Source organism: Eulemur rufifrons, chromosome 30 (assembly GCF_041146395.1).
Source record: "Eulemur rufifrons isolate Redbay chromosome 30, OSU_ERuf_1, whole genome shotgun sequence".
Lineage (NCBI taxonomy): Eukaryota > Metazoa > Chordata > Mammalia > Primates > Lemuridae > Eulemur > Eulemur rufifrons.
In genome coordinates this window covers 61,044,452-61,070,172 of record NC_091012.1, presented here as the reverse complement: position 1 = coordinate 61,070,172, position 25,721 = coordinate 61,044,452, and the positions used below count along the sequence as shown (strand labels likewise).

The 25,721-nt window shown below is 37.3% G+C and overlaps 1 protein-coding gene and 1 non-coding gene across 4 annotated transcripts in view; one reads left to right on the top strand and one right to left on the bottom strand.

Moving 5' to 3' along the window:
• ACSL4 (acyl-CoA synthetase long chain family member 4) overlaps window positions 1–25,721 on the bottom strand; it is a 78,413-nt gene that overhangs the window by 19,957 nt on the left and 32,735 nt on the right. Inside the window, exons 2-11 of one of the 3 annotated variants that reach the window (XM_069463970.1) lie at window positions 25,297–25,349; window positions 14,589–14,828; window positions 14,169–14,346; window positions 12,710–12,819; window positions 12,449–12,587; window positions 9,301–9,451; window positions 9,023–9,146; window positions 4,703–4,774; window positions 3,195–3,334; window positions 1,850–2,022 (exon numbers count right to left, since the gene is read on the bottom strand). In XM_069463970.1, coding sequence (XP_069320071.1) covers window positions 1,850–2,022; window positions 3,195–3,334; window positions 4,703–4,774; window positions 9,023–9,146; window positions 9,301–9,451; window positions 12,449–12,587; window positions 12,710–12,819; window positions 14,169–14,346; window positions 14,589–14,816 — 1,315 coding nt within the window. In that variant the 5' untranslated portion in view covers window positions 14,817–14,828; window positions 25,297–25,349. Of the gene's footprint in view, window positions 1–1,849; window positions 2,023–3,194; window positions 3,335–4,702; window positions 4,775–9,022; window positions 9,147–9,300; window positions 9,452–12,448; window positions 12,588–12,709; window positions 12,820–14,168; window positions 14,347–14,588; window positions 15,097–25,296; window positions 25,350–25,721 lie in introns of those variants that run through there. The other 2 variants (XM_069463971.1, XM_069463969.1) reach the window with 2 other exon arrangements.
• LOC138379360 (U4atac minor spliceosomal RNA) lies at window positions 938–1,062 on the top strand. The gene has a single exon (XR_011232124.1). It is a non-coding gene; the product is annotated as a U4atac minor spliceosomal RNA (small nuclear RNA).

Sequence of the window (25,721 nt, the reverse complement as noted above, 5' to 3'; positions counted from 1 at the left end):
GTTTTGAGAATTGAGACACAATACTAATACTGTAGGAATTGGTGAAGCCTTGACTTAAAACTTTCTCTGTACTGTGATTTCCTTTTGGGTGTATTTTGCTAAGTGAAACTTGTTAAATTTTTTTCTTAAAATAGAGATCTTTTTCATAATGAAAAAATAAATTATATAATACTGATGGTGAGCACAATAGTACCTTAGAGACTGGAAAGATCAATGTAAAATGAAGTCATTGGGAAAGACTTCATTGAAAAGTTAGGCATTAAAAAAATGGCTGTGACCAATTAGCAAAAAGGGCATTCCAAGAGAAGGAAACAGACAATACAGAGAGGTTAGACCAAAAATGCCTGTATGAGAGTGAGAAGATTGGCTTGTCTGGAGATAAGAGCCAAGTGTGTGTGTAAGTGGGGAATAATGAAAAATAATGATAAATATGTATGATGGTGCCAGATTAAAGATGTCTTGAAAGGTAGGTAAAGGCATGCTTTGATTTTCTACACCAGCTATCAAGCAGCGGGTGAGAAAGATGTGTCTAAAAGGAGGATACAGGATGAATTAGAAGTGATATAATATGGGCAGACAGAGCCATTGAAAGAAAGGCTGTCAGCTCACAGCAGTGTGGAGTAATAAAAGGTTGGAGGATATACTTTAAAATAACTAACAGAGTGGAATTGGAATGTTCCTAACACAAAGAAATGATAAATGCCTACGGTGATAGATACCCCAATTACCCTGACTTGATTAATTCACATTGTATGCCTATATCAAAACCCATACATGTACCTTATAAAGGTAAATAACTATTGTGTACCCATAATAATTAAAAATAAATTTTAAAAAATTTTAAGAAGGTTGGAGGACAAAGGTAGCATGGAAGGGAAGGAGCAACCTAATGAAGGAATGGGATGATCTGATGGCAGTTAAAGATATTAGAAAATAAACCATCCTTTTCTTGGGGTAGCGCTACTGTCCAGTGAATGAGTAGTGAGGGCAGTACTGCTAATGCCTACACAACAGGTGCACATCAACTAGAGCTTTGTTTACTTTGGTGCAATTTTTGGAAAAAAGAAAAACCTCCTTTCCACAATAAAAAAAAAAAAGAAAAAAATCAGATGACTCCAAAACTGATACCCTGAATGACTTTAAGGACGGTGATACCATTGTTACAAAAATGATTTGGCAATGGAGAGACAGTTTAGAATAAAAGCATTGAAACTGGACACAATGAGTTTAAAATGAAAACAAGATCATCCAAAAAAAAAACAAAAAACAATTCCTATACCCCAATGTTTCTCAACTCAAGAGTGATTTTGTCCCCCAGGGGATATTTAGCAATATGGTCACAGCTGGATTACTGTAACAAGCGGGTTACTATAAGTATCTGGCTGCTAAACATCCTACAATGCATAGGAGAGCCCTCAACAACAAAGATTTCTCTGGTTCAAAATCAGAATAGTGCCAAGGTTGAAAAATCCTGTTTTAGGCTGCTGAAAATCACAGAAAAGAAGACAAAGAAGTCAGGACAGGAATATAGATGCAAGAGGGAGCATAAAAGTAATACTTAATTGTTAATAGTACAGTTCTCCAAAGAAGTGATCTTTAGAGAAAGAAGATTAAAACACCAGGGTAACAGAATTTTGAGGACTGATAATGTGGTGTAAATATTTTACAAGGCTTAAAAATAAAGGGTATACATGGTACTCTTAACTAAGAGTTCATAAAACTAAAACTACGTAGGTTTGCAATGAATCTGATATTACTTAAGAGGTTTTAAGTAATATCCAAAGGTAATGCAAATGGATTTTATTAGTAGTCGCTAATATAGAATATTTAACACATTGCCAATGCTCACCTGCAGTAACGGTCCCAGCACCACACGATTCTGTCAGTCCATAACCCTGGCCGACTGGGCAGCAGAAGCAGACATTCATGAATCGTTGTGTCTGAGGAGACAGTGGGGCCCCACCAGACAGCATCATGCGGACATTCCCTCCCAGCAGAGCCTTCACCTTTCTAAACAGTAACCTTGATAAAACAGGAGATAAATGATTTTAATGCATGCATATGTTATTCTCAGTGACACACTAATCTATAAGCTCTAGGAAAGATTTCTCAACTTGGGTTAAATATCTAAACATCAGAATCATGGTGATAATGAGAGGTTAACAAAGCAACAATACCACCTTGAAAAAAATGCCAGAAGAATAAAAATGCAAAAAAAAGTGCAGTATCAGGAAACTTCTCTCTCACACAATAAATGAAAGAAAATGATGTCAGAGGAAGAAAATTTAAATTATCTTTGGAACATTTCATCATCTATCTTACCTCCCTTCCAGTGAAACATGCTTCCTCTCCCTTCCACATCCCTCACCACCACATTTAAAAGTGCTATAATTTTCGTATACTTACTACACTATTTTATGAATACAATAAATCAGAAAACTTCATGCAGAATAAATCTTGAAGATCACTTTTTTTAGTTAAAAATGATACTTTTTAAACTCAAGTGTCTTAATTCAAAGGTCTATTCTAGTTTTCTTTCATGAGACCAAATTTTATAATAAAAGCCTATTCTAGTTTTTCTTCATGAGACTAAATTTTATAATTTAATCTTTTTTTTTTTTTTTTTTGTTGAGACAGAGTCTCACTTTGTTGCCCAGGCTAGAGTGAGTGCCGTGGTGTCAGCTTAGCTCACAGCAACCTCAGACTCCTCGGCTTAAGCGATCCTACTGCCTCAGCCTCCCGAGTAGCTGGGACTACAGGCATGCGCCACTATGCCCGGCTAATTTTTTCTATATAGATTTTTAGTTGTCCATATAATGTCTTTCTATTTTTAGTAGAGACGGGATCGCGCTCTTGCTCAGGCTGGTCTCGAACTCCTGACCTCGAGCGATCCACCCACCTCGGCCTCCCAGAGTGCTAGGATTACAGGCGTGAGCCACCGCGCCCGGCCAAATTTAATCTTAAATATTTACTTGATTATTGAAATTTGTTAAATCACCAAGCTCATAGTTCAGAGTCCTCTTCTTACTGTATAAGCAATAAAACTTAGAATAAAAGAGAAATTCAACTTTATGATCATGGTGGTGATATTCAAACTAAATTAAGTAACCATTTACTTATTTATTCATCCTCCAGATTTAAAAACACACAAAAATTTAAAGGTTCAAACCACAGAGCCTATGAAATGTACTTACAGATTGCAAAGAGGTGCATCATATCCCTTTTTGATCTGTTCCAATTTGTAATCATACCCTATCTTGAACAGAGTTTTCTGAATAGAATTCATCTCTTGGACTTTGCTCATAACATTCTTATAAATTCTATCCATGATTTCCTAAAAGGTAAATAAAATATTCAATAATCGGAAAGGAAAGGATAGAGTCTTTAGTTGAATATACCTTATTTACAAAGATCATTTTATTTGGCTTTAGTCAGAAGCCTCTCCTTTTAGTTTGAAAACTTGCTGAATTCTACACCTCTAAATTGTAAGGCAAAGGCTGCTCTGACCTGGTCTACTACTTTGGTTACTTGGTAATTGCGTAATTAGAAGCTAAAAAGATCATAAAGTATCTTCCATTTGTCATTCTTAAAAAAAACTCTGGACTGAACACTTTATCACCTAAGCTCAGACTCTCCATAGGCAAAATAATTCTGTGGAAGATATTGTGATAAGATTTTAAATCTGATCATGATACAGGCAATAGTGACCTAGTTTTCCTGGGGTTTCTGAAGCATAAAAGTGCTAAAACATCTTTGATTATACAAGTGTGAAATCATTGTGTTAAATGTTTTAATATTCATCATTACAAGGCTATAAAATATAATATCTTGGTTGTTTTTTACGAGGCAGTCAGTATTTCACATAAAGATTTTGAATATCTAAAATTAAACCTTTTTCTTTTGGGAGCTCTCTCAAATTTTCAGTTTTTCTTTGTCACTATAAGAGGGTTGGGAGGCTTGGATCCTAGACTCAGCTCTGTCACTAACCAGCTTTGTAGCCTTGGACATGCTGCCTCAGCTCTGTAGGATGGCCTAGGGTTTCCTCATTTTTTAAATTAAGAGATTAAACAAGATGATCTTTAGAGTATATTCTACCTTAAAATATTATGACCAATTCTCACACTAGGTAATCTGAACTAGGTCATTTTTATCACCTAATTTTCGAGTGTCAGCAAACAAAAACAGGTAGACATTTCAGAAGCTTGTCATTTCATCTTTCCCAGTACAGTATCTAAGATTTTATTTTATTTTTGAGACAGAGTCTCACTCTGTTGCCTGGGCAGCATCAGCCTAGCTCACAGCAACCTCAAACTCCTGGGCTCAAGCGACCCTCTTGCCTCAGCCTCCCGAGTAGCTGGGACTACATGCATGAGCCACCATGCCCAGCTAATTTTTTTCTATGTATTTTTAGTTGTCCAGCTAATTTATTTCTATTTTTAGTAGAGACGGGGTCTCACTCTTACTCAGGCTGGTCTTGAACTCCTGACCTCGGGTAATCCTCCCCCCTCAGCCTCCCAGAGTGCTAGGATCACAGGCGTGAGCCACCACACCTGGCCAGTATCTAAGATTTTAAGGAACACATTTGCCATGACTTCAACAAGGTAAAATTATTTTAAGATATACACACATATTAAAAGTCCAAGTGCAAGAAATAAATGGCATAAACAATCCTCTTCTGTTCACATCCATATTCTGTACTCACCGGAACAGCAGCCATAAGCGTAGGCTTCAGTACAGTACAGTCTCCTTTGCTTCCCTTTTTAATTTTGCTGGACTATATTAAAGAAAAAGGAAATACAATCAGAAAAACCTACCTTAGCAAAAATTGTTATAATTCAAGTATTAATAACAAAGACAGACATTACACATGGAATCTGATCTTCCATTGCTCTCTGAGTTACCTGTTAACAACTATTATAACCTGTAAGTCTGAAGTGTAAGTGCTTTAGTGTTTTATCCTGTAGATTATTGCTTCTAGCACATTGCAGCCTCCCTTAGAGGAGAAGCTCTGATCCAGGGTGACAAGAGAATGGGATATTTCAATGAATCAAACATTCTTATCAATAACACATCAAATATAGCACAAACTGCTACTACTTCTTTAAAAACAAAGCCTTGATTAAGACAAACTTAACACTAAAACAAAATTAAAGGTAATTTTAACTTTTCTTTAATTAATCAGTAGGCAAAGCCACATCTCAAGTTACTACCATGAACATCAACTGACATCATACAGAAATCATAATTTGATAATATTCTGCTTGGTAGGATACAGAGGACACTGCCAAGGATCGAGTGAGGATATGCACCTACATACACAACTGTGTACATACTCCTTTTTTCTTTCTTTCTTACACACATAAATACTATTTGTGATTTCAAATATCAGATCAATAAGTAGAAAATTAATAAAGTCACCCACTGAAAAAGGTAGATTAAAAATAAAAATCTGCTGTAATATAGTTCATTAGTCTGTAAGTTTAGGTGTATCATGTATTAGCCATGGTTAATACAGGGAAGAAGAAAACCAGCTCTTAAGAAGCAGTGTGGGCCGGGCGCGGTGGCTCACGCCTGTAATCCTAGCACTCTGGGAGGCCGAGGTGGGCGGATCGTTTGAGCTCAGGAGTTCGAGACCAGCCTGAGCAAGAGCGAGACCCCATCTCTACTAAAAATAGAAAGAAATTATATGGACAGCTAAAAATATATATAGAAAAAATTAGCCGGGCATGGTGGCGCATGCCTGTAGTCCCAGCTACTCGGGAGGCTGAGGCAAGAGGATCGCTTGAGCCCAGGAGTTTGAGGTTGCTGTGAGCTAGGCTGACGCCACGGCACTCACTGTAGCCTGGGCAACAGAGTGAGACTCTGTCTCAAAAAAAAAAAAAAAAAAAAAAAAAAGAAGCAGTGTGGGCCGAGCGCTGTGGCTCACGCCTATAATCCTAGCACTCTGGGAGGCCGAGGCAGGCGGATTGTTTGAGCTTAGGAGTTTGAGACCAGCCTGAGCAAGAGCAAAACCCCGTCTCTACTAAAAATAGAAAGAAATGATTTGGAAAGCTAAATATATATATATATACATATATATGTATATGTATATATATATAGAAAAAATTAGTCGGGCGTGGTGGTGCATGCCTGTAGTCCCAGCTACTCGGGAGGCTGAGGCAGGAGGATCACTTGAGCCCAGGAGTTTGAGGCTGCTGTGAGCTGGGCTGACATCACAGCACTCTAGCCCGGGCAATAGAGTGAGACTGTCTCAAAAAAAAAAAAAAAAGCAGCAGTGTGATCCACAAGAACTACCAGCTTGGGCATAGTGAAGGTTCTGCTGGTAGAACTGAATTGCTTTTGTCCTACTTTTCTTTAATACAGATAAAGGAGATAAAGTAACTCCTTTTTTTACATATGTGCAAGTGCATACACATTTGCAGGTGGAAACCTACATACACACCATGCACAGGAGGGCTGCTCTGTAGAGAGAATGTGGCTCTCATATCCTTCAGGTTAGGCTTCCCTCCGCATGCTACTAACCAATTTTTGCTATGGAGAGAAGTTTCCGGGTAAGGAGCCCTTCTCCTTGTTTTATTATTCCTAATAATATTATCAGTCTTTTGTCTTTCTATGATCCCAGTAACCCCAGTTATGACAACATAGCTATCATCAGCTGGCTTCAAATGTGGTGCTTCTGGTCTCCTGTGTTTTTCTGATGGTCCTATGTAAGAAAGATTCCTGACTTTTAGATTCCCAGTAAAATTGAGAGTCTTCATAGTAAAGTTCATTTAAAAAGTAGGTGTGAATTTTATTTAATAGGCTTCTAATATACTAGCTTGGCTTAAGAGACAGCAAGAATTAAGTCAGACCAGCAACAGACTCCAACTGTCCCTCCTTCTCCACACTGAGGCTATTGTTCTCAGAAATGCAATGGAAAAAACAGGTTGCTAGTCTCCAGCTTCTGAATTTCCCCAAAGAGAAAAAAAAATCATACCCAAAAGCTTACTGAAATGTTCTTCACATTTTGATGATGCCTCTGAATATAAAAGACCCCACTATAATGCCTCAAAACATAACTACCACAAATTTTTCTAAAAATATTTTTTAATAGTATAAGCTTCAGTCTTATTCATAGGTCTATTTTGACTTTACTAGATCAAGTTCTGTTTATTAGTTTATTTGATAATTTGTTTATTCTCTCCATCAATATTCCAGCAGATTTTAAGTATGAACTTTTAGTTGAGTGGTACATTCAATTAAATAGAGGAGATTGTGTCAGCCCCATCTTACAAAGATGTTGTGTTCCTTAAGGTACAAAGCTGGGAACTGTCTGGAACAGACACTTTCTCGTAGGAAAACCACTTTAAAAGGAAATTGGAGCCATGTGCGGTGGCTCACGCCTGTAATCCTAGCACTCTGGAAGTCTGAGGTGGGAGAATCACTTGAGCTCAGCAGTTTGAGACCAGCCTCAGCAAGAGCAAGATGCCGTCTCTACTAAGAATAGAAAAACTAGCCGGGCATCGTGGTGTGCACCTGTAGTCCCAGCTACTCGGGAGGCTGAGGCATGAGGATTGCTTGAGCCCAGGAGTTTGAGGTTAGGTTGCAGTGAGCTATCATGATGCCACTGCACTCTATCTGCCCTCTACCCAGTGTGACAGAGTGAGATTCTGTCTCAAAAAAACAAAAAAACAACAAAAAAAAAAAGGAGAATAGATTATCCTTGTGGGTTGGTAATGACTAGGAGGGGACACAAGAAACATTCTGGAGTGCTGAAAACATTCTTTTTTTCTTCGTCTAGATGGTGATGATCACAGAGGTCTATATGTGCATGGGTATATTAAAATTAATCAAACAGTACACTTAATATTTGTACACTTTAAGTCATACATCAAAACAAAACAAAACAGGTGGTTGGAATCTCAGATAAGTCCCCCAAAAAATCTATTTAACTTTTTTGTCCTAATACTACATAATCTACCTAACCTCTCCCTAAAATAATGTTTCTACCAAAAAAAATATATATTACAATTTCTAACTGTGAGAACCAAGGACACATCTTCTTACCAACACGCTCCATGAAGACTCCCAAACAAAAGACAGCATTGCCTGGGGGTCTGAAAAATAACTGCCAGGCCTGAAGTAATGGGAGGAGCAGAGGCACACATAGAGTCAAGTCATTCCTACCTGTACTCACTTTATCTTTCAGCATCCTGAAGCCCACAGCTTCCTTAGTAGCTTTGTTTGTTTGTTCCCTATGCCAGGTCGAGGCTTTTCTATAGCAACTATTCCAAAGAAGTGAAACAGAACTGTGGACAATAGGTATTAGATGTGTGATTTCAAATGGGCTTAAAATACATGAATTAGCCCCGCCCATTGTTGGGCTTTCTGTTATGAACCACAGAGAAGGAAGAACCCTGACTCAGTGTGGCAAGCTAAGGGCTGTCTTTGGAGATGCTGCTTTGTGTCCAATAGACCTTTCCATGACGGTGGAAATAATTCTGTATCTGTGTTGTTCAATATAGTAGCCATTGGTCACACGTAGCTACTGAGAACTTAAAATGTGGCTAGAGCAAATGAGAAACCAAATTTTTTTTCAATTTAATTTTAATTCATTTCTATTTAAATATGTGGCTAGTGGCTACTGTATTGGACAGTACAGCTCTAGAGAAAACTCAGAGGAAAACTGGGCCCAAACCTTACCATATCTCCTCCCCAAAAAACCCATCAATGCTCATGCCTAGTTTGTCAAAAAGGTTCAGTGTATTTATAGTCTCTATCTTAGCTCTCAAGAGTAAAAATCTAGTAAATAAAGATAAGATGAAAGTAATTATTCATTTCAAAATAATTTTAAATATGTACATAAAGCAATGCTAACTAATCCACAGGGTTATTTACTACTGAGACATACTGCTCATGGAAGCTATTTTTGAAGTCAAGGAGAAAGCTTTAACTGAATTAAAATCTCAGGTTTTAGTAATATGCTCTCAGCCAAACAGTGTAACTTAATATGATCATGCCAATGTGCTGAAAAGTTTTTCACCTGGTCAGATAGTGTAAGTGGAGAAGAATATCCAATCTTACAGCCATAGGTAAAACAAGAAATCTCTGCTGTCAATTCTAGCACATGAGCCAAAGGCAAGTAGCCAATATATATGTCCTTTGGTCTAAAACAAAATAAGAGAAACATTTTAATCATTCTTGAAAAAGCATTTGAAATCAGAAACATCAATAACTTTATCATTTTAAATATAGATTGAGTTTACAGAATGCTGAATATGAGCTCTGACCTAGGCAGAAAGCAGAATAATTCTCTCTTACCCCAGTCCAGGAATTCTTTCACATTGACCTGTCATTCCAGCTATCAAATTGCTATGATGCATCATCACTCCCTTAGGCCGGCCAGTAGAACCACTGGTATACATGACAATGGCCATGTCTGAAGGCACTGGTCTACTTGGAGGAACACTCACTAAATGAATGAAAAAGTACATTTTCTTCAGTTCAAAGTTTAAGTTACTAAACAATGATATTTCAATTTTGCGTAGTGATAAACTATCAATAATAGAGAATACTCGCTTTAAATAAAACAAAGACAGTTATCAAATTTTGGTTTGCTGCAATGAGAATTTCAAACTCGATTTGGTCCATTTTCTGGACGTTTAGGCTAATAGCCATCTGCTCATGCCTCTCCACAGTGCTGTATATAGAGCAATGTTGTGGAAAGATTTCTGGGACTTTGAAGAATCAAGAGGATAGAGTATTGTGTGTAAGCTTATCTATAGGCCTCGGTTTTCTCATCTCTAAAATGAGATGGTCAGGCTAGATTGTAGTTCTTAACCATGGGTGGGCATCAGAATCACCTGAAAAGTTTAAACAAAATACTATTTCTGAACCTCATTTCTGAAAATTTGGATTCAGCATGTCTGGGATAGAACAAAAGCTCCACAGGTGACTCTCATACATATCCATGATAGAAAACCATTGGACTTGATCTTTAAGGCAACTTCAACACTAAAATTCTAAGGTGCTAATAAGTTTTAAACAGCACGCTGGGGCATCCACTTTCAAGACAGTGTATCATGCTAACCTAGTAATTTCCTTTCCTTCTCAGAATATACCAAAATGGCCAAGAATCCATAGATGTCATCAGAATTAAAGTTTAACAAAATTGTTAGATTTTTAACAAATTGTTTACAAAAATGATTTATATTTTTATATATCAGTCAAAATAAAAATTTCAAACAGCAAGATATACCACTGAAACAACCAAAGATAAAGTTATACTAAAGTTGGCTAATTCTAATGTTACTTAAAGATATCCATTGTTACCAGTTCATAAATCAAGCAAATCGGGACTGCATATTTCCTCTGAGGATTAACCCAAGCAGCATAATAGCTATGCTAAGTTCTTCTCAATCTATGCACACAATGTGACATTTTGCTTCTGCCCATTTTTGAATAAACATGCAAAAAGCATCATCATCATAATAACTGTCTGCTCAGGTAAAGCACCAAAAATATATATCTATCCTATCTACTTTAGAGATGAGTGGAACTAAGTGGGGTACACCGCCTACCACATCAATGCTAACACAAAATTATGAGGACTGCTACACCCTTAGTTTTGTACCAACACCCTTTGGTGAATCAGCAGAATTGGCAACAGATCCCAACCAATCCGGACCTCTTAGTCAAGTTTACCCCAAGCCTGCAGGGTCAACCTGGTATTGAGAGGCAATTTCCTTGGGTTTACAGTGTTTCTGCACATCTTATAAACAGAGGCATTGACTTTGTTCTGGACTATCTTTTCAAGGCCACTTGCACAAAAATAGTGTCTCTCTCCAGGGCAAACAGTAAGCTTGCTTACTGTCCAGGACAATAAAGATAATAAAGTTCCCTAAGCTCAGAGTTCCTCCTCTCCTATGACACAAATGCTGATATGATACTCTGGCTACTGCTATTGTTGTGAGTAAAAAAACATCCTTCATCTCTAAGCCAGGAGTTGTAGGTCTCCCTAAAATTTCGCAGACTCACTTGGTTCACTTGCAAGTAGGATAAAATCTCAGACTCACTGCCATTCTTGACACGTGCTGGAAAGCTATAATCTATACTTGTTTTTGTAAACACATGGTCATTCTCCAATGGTAAAATATTCAGAAGCTGAGTAGAGGCTCAACCAATATTTTCTCCTGCCAAAATCAATCCTTTCCTCATCTAGTATGATATTATGACCTATTATGACCTTCACATTAAGCATGAGAAGAAAACTATCCAAATGGGCTATTAATTTCCTCAATTCTCTGTCCTGATGGCCAACTGACATTTTGCTTCAAGGAGCATTTACTTGTTTCAAATGAAATACCAACCACCACCTTAGTGGTAGAATAAATTCAAGCATTATTCTTGGTAAACATGTTTGCATTCTCTGAGACATCATTAAGATCAGTGGCATTGAGTCGGGCGTGGTAGCTCACGCCTGTAATCCTAGCATTCTGGGAGGCCGAGGTGGGTGGATCGCTCAAGGTCAGGAGTTCGAGACCAGCCTGAGCAAGAGTGAGACCCCCGTCTCTACTAAAAATAGAAAGAAATGATCTGGACAGCTAAAAATATATAGGAAAAAATTAGCCAGGCATGGTGGCACATGCCTGTAGTCCCAGCTACTCGGGAGGCTGAGGCAGGAGGGTTGCTTGAGCCCAGGAGTCTGAGATTGCTGTGAGGTAGGCTGATGCCACGGCACTCTAGCCCGGGCAACAGAGTGAGACTCTGTTTCAAAAAAAAAAAAAAATCACTGGCATTAAGCATTAAAAAAAGAAAAAAGTTTACCAGCCAGGCATCGTGGCTTATACCTGTAACCCTAGCACTTTGGGAGGCCGAGGTGGGAGGACTGCTTGAGGCCAGGAGTTCAAGACCAGCCTGAGAAAGAGTGAGGCCCCATCTCAACATAAAATAGAAAAATTAGCCAGGCATGGTGGTGCACGCGCCTGTAGGCTCAGCTACTTGGGAGGCTGAGGCAGGAGGAGGCTGAGGCAGGAGGATCGCTCAAGCCCAGGAGTTTGAGGTTGCAGTGAGCTATGATGATGCCACTGCACTCTAGCCCAGGAGATAGAGCAAGACGCTTTCTCACACACACAAAAAAAAGAGTGTACTAAATGGAAGGCCTGAGATATATTCTCTGTATGAAGTCCAAAGTGGAAAGTTATAGTGGGCTATTTTAAAAATAAAGTTTGGCAGCAACGGAACCAGTGATTACTCTTAATTATTTGGTAAATTTTAAATAGTTATCTTTTTGAGGAGCAAGGGAAAGAAAATCTTAATCATATATGGTTTTGACAGTTTTTAAAGTTTTAAAACTTTTTTTTCCATGTAAAGAATTTTAATGTACTCACTCACGTCACTTCTTTTCCTAATCTACTAAAATAACAAACCTTGAGTAGGTAAATAAATTTGTTTTAAGTGTTTTACTTACAGTTTTCTGGCTTGGATCCCAACTCCTCTACTGATTGCATGCTGTGAATCTCAAATCCTTCAGGGTACTCTCCTCTATTGATGGTCTTATTGTCCACATAAATGATGTGTTTGACACAACTGATATCTGACAATGCAGTCTGTTGAGCACAAAGAAAACTCAGCTATTAAATTTGGGCCTGCACCAAAAATTCACTTACTGAACATTTTCTTGTCCCAGCAGATAACATTATCATGAATTAAAAGAAAATTTCATATTTACCTTTAGTTTACTTTCTAGAAGTTCAACACTAGTAATAAGATAGGCAGCCTCAGATTCATTTAGCCCATGAACTACTGCATCTTTGCCAAGTGTGGCATATAAAGTCACAACTATATAATAAAAAATAAAAATATCATTTAAATATTAAGTGATAAACATTTATTAGAAAGACATATTATTTAAGTCGGTCTTTAATGATAGGCACACTTACAGACACACAGACATTTTATAATCTAATTTGATTTCATAGTCTCTGCTATTATCCTTCAACCTTGCTTCAAACTCCCTGGCAACCCAAAGTTTTCCTTAAAACCTTCCAAGACTCTAACTTTCTAAACTTGAAAAAAACCCAGAAATACTGATATCACCACAACTAGTCAAAAATCAATCAAGATGCTTAAGGCCAACAATTCCTGGCTGAACTGTTCATTAAGGTCAGAGCTGGCCCAGCTAGAGCTCCCTAGTAGCACACCTTTTTACTGGTCATAGCCTCAGAGAATGGATCCGTCCTTGAAAATTTTAAGGATCTCAAGTCAGAAGATCAGCTATAAATAAAGTCCTTACTCCTTTCAAGAAGCTTTTTTAGTGGGTGCAATGTCTAATTTGATTGGTGACCTTCACACCTTAACTGGAGGAGTCAAGGAGATCTACTCCTGTAGGAGCCACCAGACAAAGATAACATAAACTGAAACTCAGAGTCAAAGAACTTCTGCTAGAACAGACTTGGAAATTCAGCTCTAGGCTAGTAACCAGAAACAGCAACATGGTTAAGAATAGCCACCTTACATGAGCTGTTGATTGTTGAAAGTGGGTGATGGGTACATAAGGGATCATTTTCATGTTATCTATTATTATTTGTTTGAAATGCAAACTCTTGATTCCTAAACTAAACCTACAGGGTTCCATTTCATTCAATAAACAACTGAGTGCTTAGTGTGTGTCAAGGCATTGTTCTGGACTCAATTTTTATTTCTCAGACAATGACAAAAACAAATGCTTAAGAATATACTCAATTTTACTTTCTGTCTAACATACAATGCTAATTCAAGCTATCACAAGCTTATTTCACGTGTAAAGTGGAATAAATCAAATAAGTGGTCTCAAAGTGAAACAATGAACTAGAATTTTCCAAAGCAATTTTTTTTGTTGTTTTAATCATTTTGTCTATCACCTCCGAAAAATATCCCCAAGCCCCAATCTTTCAGGTACAATTCATTTCCCCTTGAAAAGTAAAATTCTAAACTCATTAAGCTGCCAATTCCCATGCTAGCTCTTAGAAGTTACCACATTTAATACCAATTACTGGATATCTTTTAACCACATTACCTACATTATTGTGTTTTATAGATATAATTTATACAGAGAATAGCTTAAAAAACCCTACTTAAAAAAACAGGAGCATCTCAGAACAATTTTCATAAAGCTCCCTTTCCCCCCTCCAAAAATACAAGGCACTTACGAGGAAAGTTATACTTAAAGCAAGTCTGTGCAGCAATCATCCATTCGGCCCTGGTCTCACAGAAAATGGCAATGGTGTTCTTTGGTTTTAGTCCCAATGCAGTGAGTCCACTACCAAAGTTATTCACTCTGCAGTTCACTTCGAGATAGTTGATCCATTTATAATTTCCAAGAATTAACTGTTAAAGTGAGACATTCTCTAATATTAGTATATTTATTCAAACAAGCAATTAAAATACTCCCCAAAGTGTAAACTCTAAAAATGCCCTTAAGTGTGTATACAGAAGCTATGAGCACCTTCTCAGAATTAGTTACATAATATTATAATCGAATGCCTGCATATTTAAAATACATTCAATTTATGATAAAACAAAATGTGCCTTCCTGTTTAAAAAAAATGAAAAGCACAAAAATGCTTTACCTTCTTAAAAACTTTTCCATTTGGCTGCATTTCATTTTCTTCACTTAGGATTTCCCTGGTCCCAAGGCTGTCCTTCTTCCCAAATTTGGATACAGCATGGTCAAATAATTTATCCAGAGTGTCTGCTCCAGGGATGTCTATGACAGCTAGCGAGTTGAAGTGTGTGACAGAGCGATATGGACTTCCAGGTTTGTCTGAAGTGGGCTTAGCTTTTATTCTCTTTGCCATAGCGTTTTTCTTCTTGGCATTGGTAAGAAAATACCACGGAATAAATATAAGGGCACTGTATATTGTTATTAACAAGTGGACAGGCAGCAAAATAATGGTGAGCACATTTAGCTTAAGTTTCATAGTGGAAAGGCTTCTACAATGGTGCTTATTTCTTGTTATTCTTTGGCTTCTGAAAGCCTTATTTTGCTGAAGAAGGCAATAATGGAAGCAGCAGTAAGAGTAGCAGTATAGCCAAGGCAGTTCAATCTTAGTGATACAGACAAGAGTTAGTAATCTTTGGAAGCCGACAATAAAGTACACCTGTAGGGTGAAGACAATGGACCAGGCAGAGAGCAGGAAAAAAAACAAAAGATTATTAACAGGTTGATAGCACAATTGATTTAAATAATCAGGTCTTTATTAGTTTATATAATTGATTTGATACAGAAAGCTGAAATAACTGGTCTGAAAGACTGGAATTTTTTTCTAGGTCTCTAGGTGTACTGATAATGCGCACATCATTTTGCCAGTTAAGTAACAGCACATTAATGCTTACATTAATGCATGAATATGATATTTAGGTTTGGCCAAATTTTGAGACAGGAGGGTATGACAATAATGAGGTTTGTCTTAAATATGTGTATGTAAACTAGACATCTTTAAACAGGGTTAGGTTTTATACCCCAAAGTGGGGGAAAACTACCAACTTAGGTTTATTTCTCTCAGATAAACCCAGAAATATTATTCTGAGTTTTTCATTAAGATAAGTTTCTAGGATGGGCACCATGGCTCGTGCCTGTCATCCTAGTACTTTGAGAGGCTGAGACAGGAGGATTGCTTGAGGCCAGGAGTTCAAGACCAGCCTGGGCAACATAGCAAGACCCCATCCCCTCTTAAATTTTTTTTTTAATTAGTCAGGCATGGTGGTGCATGCCTGTAGTCCCAGCTACTTGGGAGGCTGAGGCAGGAGGATTGCTTGAGCCCAGAAGTTTAAGGCTGCAGTGAGCTATGATCATGCCAACTACACTCCAGCCTGGGCAACAGAGGAAGATCCTATCTCAAAAAATTTTTTAAAAAGGTAAATTTCTGAGGTAATAATACTTACTATCTTCTATTCCCAAAATGAGAGCAATACAATTGTAAAATCATTCCCTAAGTGTCAACTTTAAGTTGTACTCAAAATTGCACCAGTTGCTTGGGAAGAGTAATATAAGTCTGAAGTAGTACGAAGTCCTGGTCCTTGCCCATTATGAGTTAATGTTTATGAGGCAATTAGCACATAAGATCGAGCTAGTGTTTTTCAAATTTTGGGGGGATGGGGGCAGGGAGAGCAGCTAAACCATTTCTTCAAATAAAAACTCACGCCAGTCTGCCCATATAAATCACCAAAGTGGAACTGCCCTGGCTGAAGCAGGGATTACAGATGCCCAGAGTCCCACCCCGGAATTCCTGGAACCCCAACTCCCAAGGTGACCACTAAGAATGTCCACCAGGCGGATTGTTTGAGCTCAGGAGTTCGAGACCAGCCTGAGCAAGAGCGAGACCCCATCTCTACTAAAAATAGAAAGAAATTATATGGACAGCTAAAAATATATAGAAAAAATTAGCCGGGCATGGTGGCGCATGCCTGTAGTCCCAGCTACTCGGGAGGCTGAGACAGGAGGATCACTTGAGCCCAGGAGTTTGATGTGAGCTAGGCTGAGCCACGGCACTCACTCTAGCCTGGGCAACAGAGTGAGACTCTGTCTCAAAAAAAAAAAAAAAAAAAAAGAATGTCCACCGAAAAGCCCTGTGGTGATACATAACAAAGTTCTAGCATGTGCAGTATAAGCAAGAAACGCAAGAGGAGTTCAGAGGAAGTGCAAAATGGCCTAGAGTAACTAGGGGAGGCTTTGTGGAGATTAGAATTGTGCTGTGCCTTATGTGGGCATCTGGAAAGGAAGAATGGAGTACATTCCAGACTGGGGAAGCACAGGAAGAAAGAAACAAAGGTGGGAATGAAAGGACTTTGGGAGAGAAGGGAGTACCAACAGCAAGGCCTGACTGGGGCACAGGGTACATGTTGGCTAAATAGGCTATGGCAGTTACAGGATCCGCTAAATCAGGCAAAGTAATATTGATTTGATTAGGCAGAAAACTGGAGGCTACTGCAGGTCAGAAAGACAGTGCCATTGGGAAGGAACTGGAGAAACAGCCTCAAGGATGATAATATCTCTCACAGCGTTTGCTTTCAGCTGAGAAAGCTATTTTGGTGAGTGCCAGCATATTCCAACTGTAAAAATTAAAATATTCGTTCATTTTGAAGAGACAAACTGAAGCCCATCCTTCTGCAACTGTTGTGGAAACAGATTGACAGACTTAATTCAATTGACCCAAGGCCAGTTCTTTGTTTTTACACCAATTACTACAAAATGGTGGCTTAATCCTGGCCGTGCCTTTGTTCATGTCCTTCAGCAAAGTGCGGTGAAATGAGCAAGAAACTAGAAGTCACTGGGTTTAAGTCCTCATTTCTGCCACTAACTGGCTGTATAGCCTTGAGCAAACCATTTTCCTGAGTCTGAGATCAGACTAGATCAGTAGGCCTTAACCTCTTAGAGATGATGGGCCCCTTTCAGAATCCAATCAGAACTATAAACCTAATTCCCCTCTGAAAGATATGCTAAATGGTATACACAATTTCAAGGGATTCACGAATTCCTTGAAATCCGTCCACGAACTTCAAAGGGTGACAACAACCTTGAACTAAGAATGTCTGGCATATATGATTGCATAGGGCCCTCCCAACTTTTAAATTCTATGATTTACCCTAGCTAGAAATTGCTTTCTCAGTCTCTTTGGCAAGCCCGATCAATTTATTTCTTCAAGATAAGGTGTGTCAAAGGTCTGTCACAGTACCTAGTCCTCAATATGCAAGATCCCTCTAACAACCCTTTCCTACCATTTAAGATTTCATGACTACCTATGTCCACAAAAATCTTTCCTTTTTCTAATTTCCTAAATCATTAGCAGTATCTACCACTCAATCTGATATTTGATTATGTTACTATCATTTTCAAACATCTGGGCACCTTAGTATACATTACAGACCAGTAGTTCTCAACCCTATCAAACCCAATACCTCCTTCTTATAATAAATATTTTGTAATTCCCCTTCATAAACATTAAAGGATAGTCATAGAATGATAATCTACCTACATACAATTTTTTAAAATAATTTCTTACTGGTAATATGAAGGAGTACCAAGAGAAAATTAATTTGAAATAAAAATACTTATTTCAATATATAAATTCTTAAGGACAATATTAGAAAGCAAAAAGGCACATCTTTAAATGTATAAAATGCCCCTAAGGGGTGAGTGCTGTCGCACACTAAATTGAGAAATTGTCAGACTTAGAGCTGAAGATATATTAAATACAAAGCAATAGAAAACAGCTTTTGTAGGGCTTATAGTTTAGTTGGATTTAAACAGCACTACATGTCTTTTAGTTATTCACGATACCATACACATTTAATCTTTTATATATGTTTGCCTTAAGTCTTGGGGGAAGGAGAATATCCTCTATGTGAGCCTCATAGTGCTTAATATGGAGATATACACATAAACACACACTCACACTCACACAAACATGCACATCAAAGAACATTCAGGTGAGGAGAAACCAGAGAGGCCATTTAGTCCAGAAGTTTTCAAATTCTTTCTCGCAGTGGTGAGGGGGTCATGAGTAATCCATTTAAATAAAATCTTATATGGATATAAAAACACAAGTATAGATGAAAGAAAAAAGTAGAGCTACTCTGATAGGGCTACTGTGACAGCCCCTGAAGGGACTCCTTGGAACCTCCAATTCAGCAGAATATTCAAACTACAGATATTATCTGCTCTCTCATCTTAGCAGAGAAGAAAACGAGTTACAGAGCACAAATTGACCACCCCGTACTCTTTCAAGCATGCCAGCCAGCCTCTGCCCAGTTTTTCCTACCATTTTAAACTCCTTCCTTGTCAGAGGTTTTCTGGGGTTACACTCAGTCTATTGATAAATTCACTTCAAAAAAGATTTGAACATGTCACTTCACTTCAAAAGAGTTGGTGTGTAAGGATATGGTGCTGAGCACTTAATACAAAGCTGAGTAAAATATGCCCTTGGTCCTTTGTATGCATGGACATATGTATTCATATGCATGGTAGGGAGCAGAGAGACCAGCTCACAAATAAACATAAGGCAGAAAGAATATAAGCCCCACAAGAGAAGCAAGACAAAATGCTAAGGGTATTTAAAAGGGGCGGGGGGGGGAGGGGGGTGGAATTGCATCCAGTTTGGATGGGAAAAAAAAGATGAGGAAGGAAGTATAACCATCAAGAAAGGTTTCACAAAAAACAGTATTTGAGACAGGCATGAAGGATGGGTATATTTTCAAAAGAAGGGGACAAACTGGGAAATGAGGACAGTCCTACCAAGGGAGAACAAATGGATGAGCAAATGGATGGGGGCAGAATGTATTTCAAAAACAGTGAGCAGTGTAGTAAATGCTTTAATACTATGTCAATCACTACTCAACTTTTATGATCTAAGTCAATGGGGAAAAATGAATGATATCATAGTCAACTTTACAAGAATGCAATTAGACCATAAAAGAAGTACATATGATGATTTGGCAATTCAAGATTAAACACCCTGCTATCGTATTGAGGGAAAATGAATTGTCTAAAGAAGAGAAAGTCTGATATCCTGGGTAGTAAATGTGCTAAACTGCATTAGGTGATCTGGGTTCTAACCTCAGTGTCTGCTGTGAAATTTGACTTTGAACAAGTCTTTACTCAAATAATACCTTCTCAGCAAGGCCTTCTCCAGCCACCCTCTTTTTAAATTCCAGGCCCAACACTTTCTTTTCCTTTCTTGCATTATTTTTCTCCTCAGCATTTTTTGCTATTTATACCATGTTTATTTTTAATGTTTATTGTCTATGTCTGCATTAATATATAAGCTCCATGAGAGTCTGTCTTTAGTTGTTTGCTCCTGAATCCTTAGCAACTAGAACAGTACCTCCATGTGTTAGGTGAATGAAATTTGCCGAATGAAATAAGAACATTCTCGGAATTGTTCTGCAACTATAAAGTAAAAATATATGCAAGTACAATAACCTGAAGGCAGCTAACTTTAGTCATCTTAAAAAACAATCACGTGTCCATGCCAATGTCCTAGGAAATACTATACTCTTAAAATCCCTGGTAAGTAAAATAAATTTGAACATGTTGTGAGTTGCTTAATAGAAAACATGAAACTGGAAAAACTGCCTGTTGCACAGAGGGAAAACATTGGTGTTATAAAACAGGATGGTTGCACTATGTGTATTTTCCTGTCATCCTACCATCTATGAAGAGTGATACTGCTGTCCCACCATTAGTAGGACATGAACTCTGAGTTGTGCTTCCTTGAGATCAAGTGACGTATTTGCATGTCAGAGAGAAAAAGGCAAGGCATCATCTTCAGTCATGGGATACTTAATTGCTCCTGTGGAAGTTTACCATTTTAAATGGGAATCATGTTAATAACCACTGACTAAGCACTTACTACGGCCTCAGCACTGTGCTAAGTCCTTTAGATACCTTCATTTAAGCCTTCAGAAAACCCCTTTGAGGTAGTACCCTCATTTTACAGATATAACAGAATCAAAGAGATTAAGTAATTTGCCCAAGGTAGCACAGCTGAATAGGGATTTGGACCCAAGTCTATTTGATTTTAACATCCATGCTTTTAGCTCTACTGCCTATGAATCTGGTCATGCTGGTATAATCTAAATAGTTGAGAGTGACAAACTTTGTGTATGAAGAAATACTGGCAACAATTTTGAGCACTCATCTGTTCTACATCCTAAGACATTTTATGTGGTTGGGGAGAGCTCTTTAGAGGTCCAGTGAATCCTAGAAGTTTTAGTGAAAAATCAGATGCACTTTTATTTTGTTTTTTGTTCTGAGGTCAAGTTTAATGGTAAGTATTTCATTCCAGTTACTTCAAACACTCTGAGATAGGTTAAACACAAAAAGCATTAGTGATACATTAAGCTCTAGTACACAAAGTAAATAAACACTACATAGTGATTAAAGTCTGAATTTAAAAGAAGAAATCATCTTCCCTAGAAGCATGTGACAGAACAACAATTTAAGAATGAAAGAGAAAAACCAACAAACTGAAGTTGGTTAACACCAAGATATTTTTCAAAAGTTTTAGAAAATGGACTAAACCAAACAAGGATCCATGCATCTGCCAAGTTGAAACACACAATCGTGACAAATTAACTTTGTCCTTGACATAGTATCTTACAAAAATGTAAAAAAAAAATACCAATTTGAAAATTGACAATTAACTATATAACTGCTACTTTAAGAAATCTCATTTTCAAGTCACATTATTTAGGAGTAATTTAAGTACGAAATAAAGAGACAATTTGCCTTCTGAAAAGGATTAGCTATCTATAATATACTAAACATTAAATCAAAAACCAATTATAAAAGTGCCAAGAGATTAAACAGATAAGAATACCTGCTGTACTTTACAAGATCATATTTCTAAATAGATGTTGCATCACAAAGACTTTTGCAAAGGGGTGGAGTGCTTTTTTAAAATCTTATTTTCTTTCACACACTATTAAAAACTTCAGAGTAATTTTAAAACATAAGAGAAAGCTCAACTACTATGTTAAAAACAGAATGGTTGCATTTGGTAAATGAAATCAAACTTCACAGGAGATACTACAATATAATTAACTTTATCCTTTAATATTAAAACTTACAAAATGTCAATATTTTAAGAAAATAAAGGCATTAAGAGCAGCTAACAGGATCTTTTGCTATCAGTCTACAAGACTAATCATATAAAACATACGTGTCAGTCTGCCCCTTGTCACATCTGATCCAAACTGTTATACTGCAAAATAATGACCGGTCTAATCAATATGAAATAATTTGTACAATCAAACTTTAAACAAGCATATAGTAATTGTAATAAATACATTTTAAAACAAAAAAACTTAAGATGAACAGATATCCTACAACGCATTACACCTGTGCCTAGCTAGTTTGACTGAAAGCCTCTCACAACTGTGGATGATCTTTGGGCGTGTCTCTCACAAGATTAATCAAACCTGCTTATTTTATCACCTGGAGAGGTATTAACTCCTGAAGTCGCCATCCTGCCAGTCTCTTCCCAGCTTTTCCCAGCAAAGAAAGCACCTCAGCTGCCATGTTCAAGATGTTCCTTCATGCTCTGCCATAAGTTCCCTCCCATAATGCCTTAAGAACATCCCCAGCATGCATCAGATAATGTTGTTTCTAGGTCATATAGGATGTTATAATTGGAATCCTATCTAGGTATGTTAAAATGAAGAGATCTAGGAGCCAACTGTTGCTGCCTACACACTTCACATACACTGCATATAATTATATATATATATATTCATCATTGTAAGTGATCAAGACACACTTGATTTTTAAATATGTAGATTTCTAAAATAGAAAGTTGGTTGTATATAACTTAATCCAAAGCTTACATTTAAGGAATTCTGAGCATAAATCATGCCAGAAGTGGCACCTACTGGCAAAGCATGACGTTATAATCCAACTTTATTAAACCTCATGAAAAGGAAAGAAAAACTAAGTTCTGGGTGATATGTGTTTGGATGGTTCAAAGGGGAGCAGACAGCACAACAATGTCAATGTTGTATAACTGCTGCTAAAAACTAACTGCTACAGGTCCCTGTACACAAAATCTTGCTGCTAAAATTAAACTGCTCATCACACCATGGCATAGACTTTCATTTCATCTGTAAAGTCTTCAAATTACTGGGTGCTTTTTCTCTATCAGAACACATTTATGATTTTAACATGAGTTAACCAAAAAGACTCAGGTTATAGAATTGAACTTTAACTTATAGTTATAATAAACGTGTTTTATTCAATTGAGGAATATACAGACTATCTATAGGATATATATCTATTTCCTGTCATCTTACATATTTAATGTCATAACATAATACAACTGAGGGCTGTCAACCATGGGCGTAGGCTCCAAAATAAACTGTAACCAGCAGTAGTATTTCCCACAGGAGTAGCTTTGTGTTACAGGGAATTTTGCAATTATGCCTTTTTTATCACATGACTTGCCCTCCCCGTTTGCTAGAGGAGCCAGTTTAATAGGTTAGTTCTTTGCCAATGTTGTTTTCCAGTACTTCATTCTGTTAAAAATTATGCAACAATGTAATCTTAAAACAGTTCATGTAAAATGGCCAAGTAAGTGACTATAATTCAGCTGCCTGACCATCATAATGTGAAACTGTATCATGGTTTAAAAAAAAAAAAAAGCTCACTTTGCTCTTCAACGTTAAATATACCTTATAATTGAGACTAATAAAATAACTTAAAGACTGATAGATCTGTTAAAGGTCAAAATCTTATGGCCATTCAGTCAACACTCACATATTAGCCCTATTAAAGAACAGAAAGGCACATACTCTAGAGACAGCAGATAATTCAAAAATGCATTTTTACCCTTGCTAGCGTTTCATTATGGGTGTGTCTGACATTTCAGAAATTAAAGAACTCTTCACGAAAGAAGGAAGCCACACAAAGCCAAATACAAGAAGCCATGGAAAAGTACTCCTAGAGTTAACATCTCCACGTTAGGGATGGGATTACATTCTGTTCTACTCTTTCTCTTCACGTTCATTTGTTTACCTGGTTCATGGTTTACTAAGGTGAGTGAAGCAAAGGTGATGAGGGAATTAATTATCTCAGTTTTGAAACATATTCTGGGATAGCTGAGGGAAAGTTAAGGCAATTGATGGGGAGCCTCTGAATTACCACAGGGTACTACTGCCTGTAAACTCCTGAAAACTGGCCAGATGCTCCTGCCAATAATTCTAGCAACTCTGACTCTTCACCTTCATAGTCTTTTCCCTTTGAAATCTAGATGGGCTGCAGGTTCTTGCTATAAATGTGTATGTGTGTGTGTAGGTGTGTGTCTGTGAGAAACAGTACTCTCTGTGGGAACCTTCACAATGGCACCAGTCTGCTAACCTTATTGCTATCTTACCTCTTTTGTCAAGCATGGGATAGCATGTAACCTAAGTAGCTGAATTCAGAAACAGCTAATACTGGCCTGCTGATAAAAATCTTTGGCCATGTTTAAGATTTTTCAAATACAGGCTAATCAGTGGACTTCAGCACCTAGCTATACAAGAATAGTAAGTCTTTTGAATTTCTTTATACTTGGAAATCAAAAATAGTTATTAGCACATAAGAACTACTAGATCTTCTGTTTCAAGTTCATAACCTATTATAATGAAAGCAATTTTCTGAAGACCAGAAATTCTAGAGAGGCAGCATCAGATATAGGGTTTTTGTCCTTGTTTCAGGAGCTGCTGAGCTGTAAGACCTGGAACAAATTAAGTAACCTCTCAATGCCTGTTTTCTCATCTGTAAAATGAGAAAGTTGGGTTCTGCTTTTAAGATATCACAGCTATCACAAACCAGTAAAAAAAAAATTAAAAGAAAGAAGGATGATGGGGGAAAAATGACACAGAGCTGCCAACTTTTTGCCAGGTATGGACATCAAAAAAAAAAGCCCTACCATTCATTACCACCACCATTTCATAAAATAAAGAACATGTTTAACTCTCCCAGATTAAAAGGATATATCCCATAGAATAAGCAATCCTTTAAATTAAAAATGTTTTAGCCTTAAAAAAAACTCATGACCTGCTGTCCTTATTTTCCTAACTTCACCATGGGCCAGTAAAAACTTCTTCACTAACCAACATGGGTCTAAAAGTCAACATTTGGGAACCACTGGACTAGGTATATTTCAAGGTCCAAGGCTCAAACACTATGATTTTAATTTTAGGTGTTCTGTTGTATTTCTTTTACTTCATATTATGGTCTAGGGTAGAAACCTCAATGAAGCACAGTGCTAAAACTTTATGAGTATTAGAAATAAATCAGTTTGAGAAATAGCCATTGTGTTAGAATAAGCTTCAATTTATTGGAGCAAGTATAAACTGCTACAGATTTAACTTCATCAACAACAATGAACCATTGATTGTATACTTACTATTAAGTCCATTTTACAGATGAGGAAACTGAGGCAATGAGAGGCTAAGCAACTTGCCAAAAAAACAATCTGTAAGCCTCAGTAGTCAGAAATGGAACTCCAATCTGTGACTCCATTTTTGGGTAGACTCAAAGAAAAAGATTTTATTCGGATTTTAATTAGCATTTGCTCTTTTATAAATGAATGGCAAATGGTTTAAATTTTAAAAGTTGCACAGGGTAAAATGGTTTCCTATTTTACTTTTCCAAGTATTGCCTTTTTAACACAATCATAAATATTGGTAGAGTTTTTCCACTATAAAAAGAGTCATGATGCTTGTTACCATGATCATTTAATTTTCTCAAAAACATTGATAAAATTACACATTTAGAATTTCTAAAGGACAAATACTTACAAATTTCTTCTTTTTCTCTTAAGAACAACACATGTATCTTCTATGATTTCAATCTGCAATAAGAGACAACATTTATGAGTACCATGACGTGAGAAAAGTACCCCTTTAAAAGAAAAGTCATAATCCCAGTGACTAGGGAGGCTGAAGCAGGAGGATCACCTGAGGCCAGGAGTTCAAGACCAGCCTGGGAAAAAATAGCAAGACCGTGAAAAGAAAAAAAAGAAAAGAAAAGAAAAGTGCTAGTTCACATTATCTGTGCACCTTAGTTCATGATAAGCCAGGTACCAAAGGAAAAATAAGAAATGGTTGCAGATGAGCAGATGAGTGTCTAACTATAAGTAGTGATATTAGGATCTCAGAAAAGTAACTGATGTCTTTTTTTTTCCTTTGGGTAGATGTCCAGTAATGGGATTGCTGGATCAAAT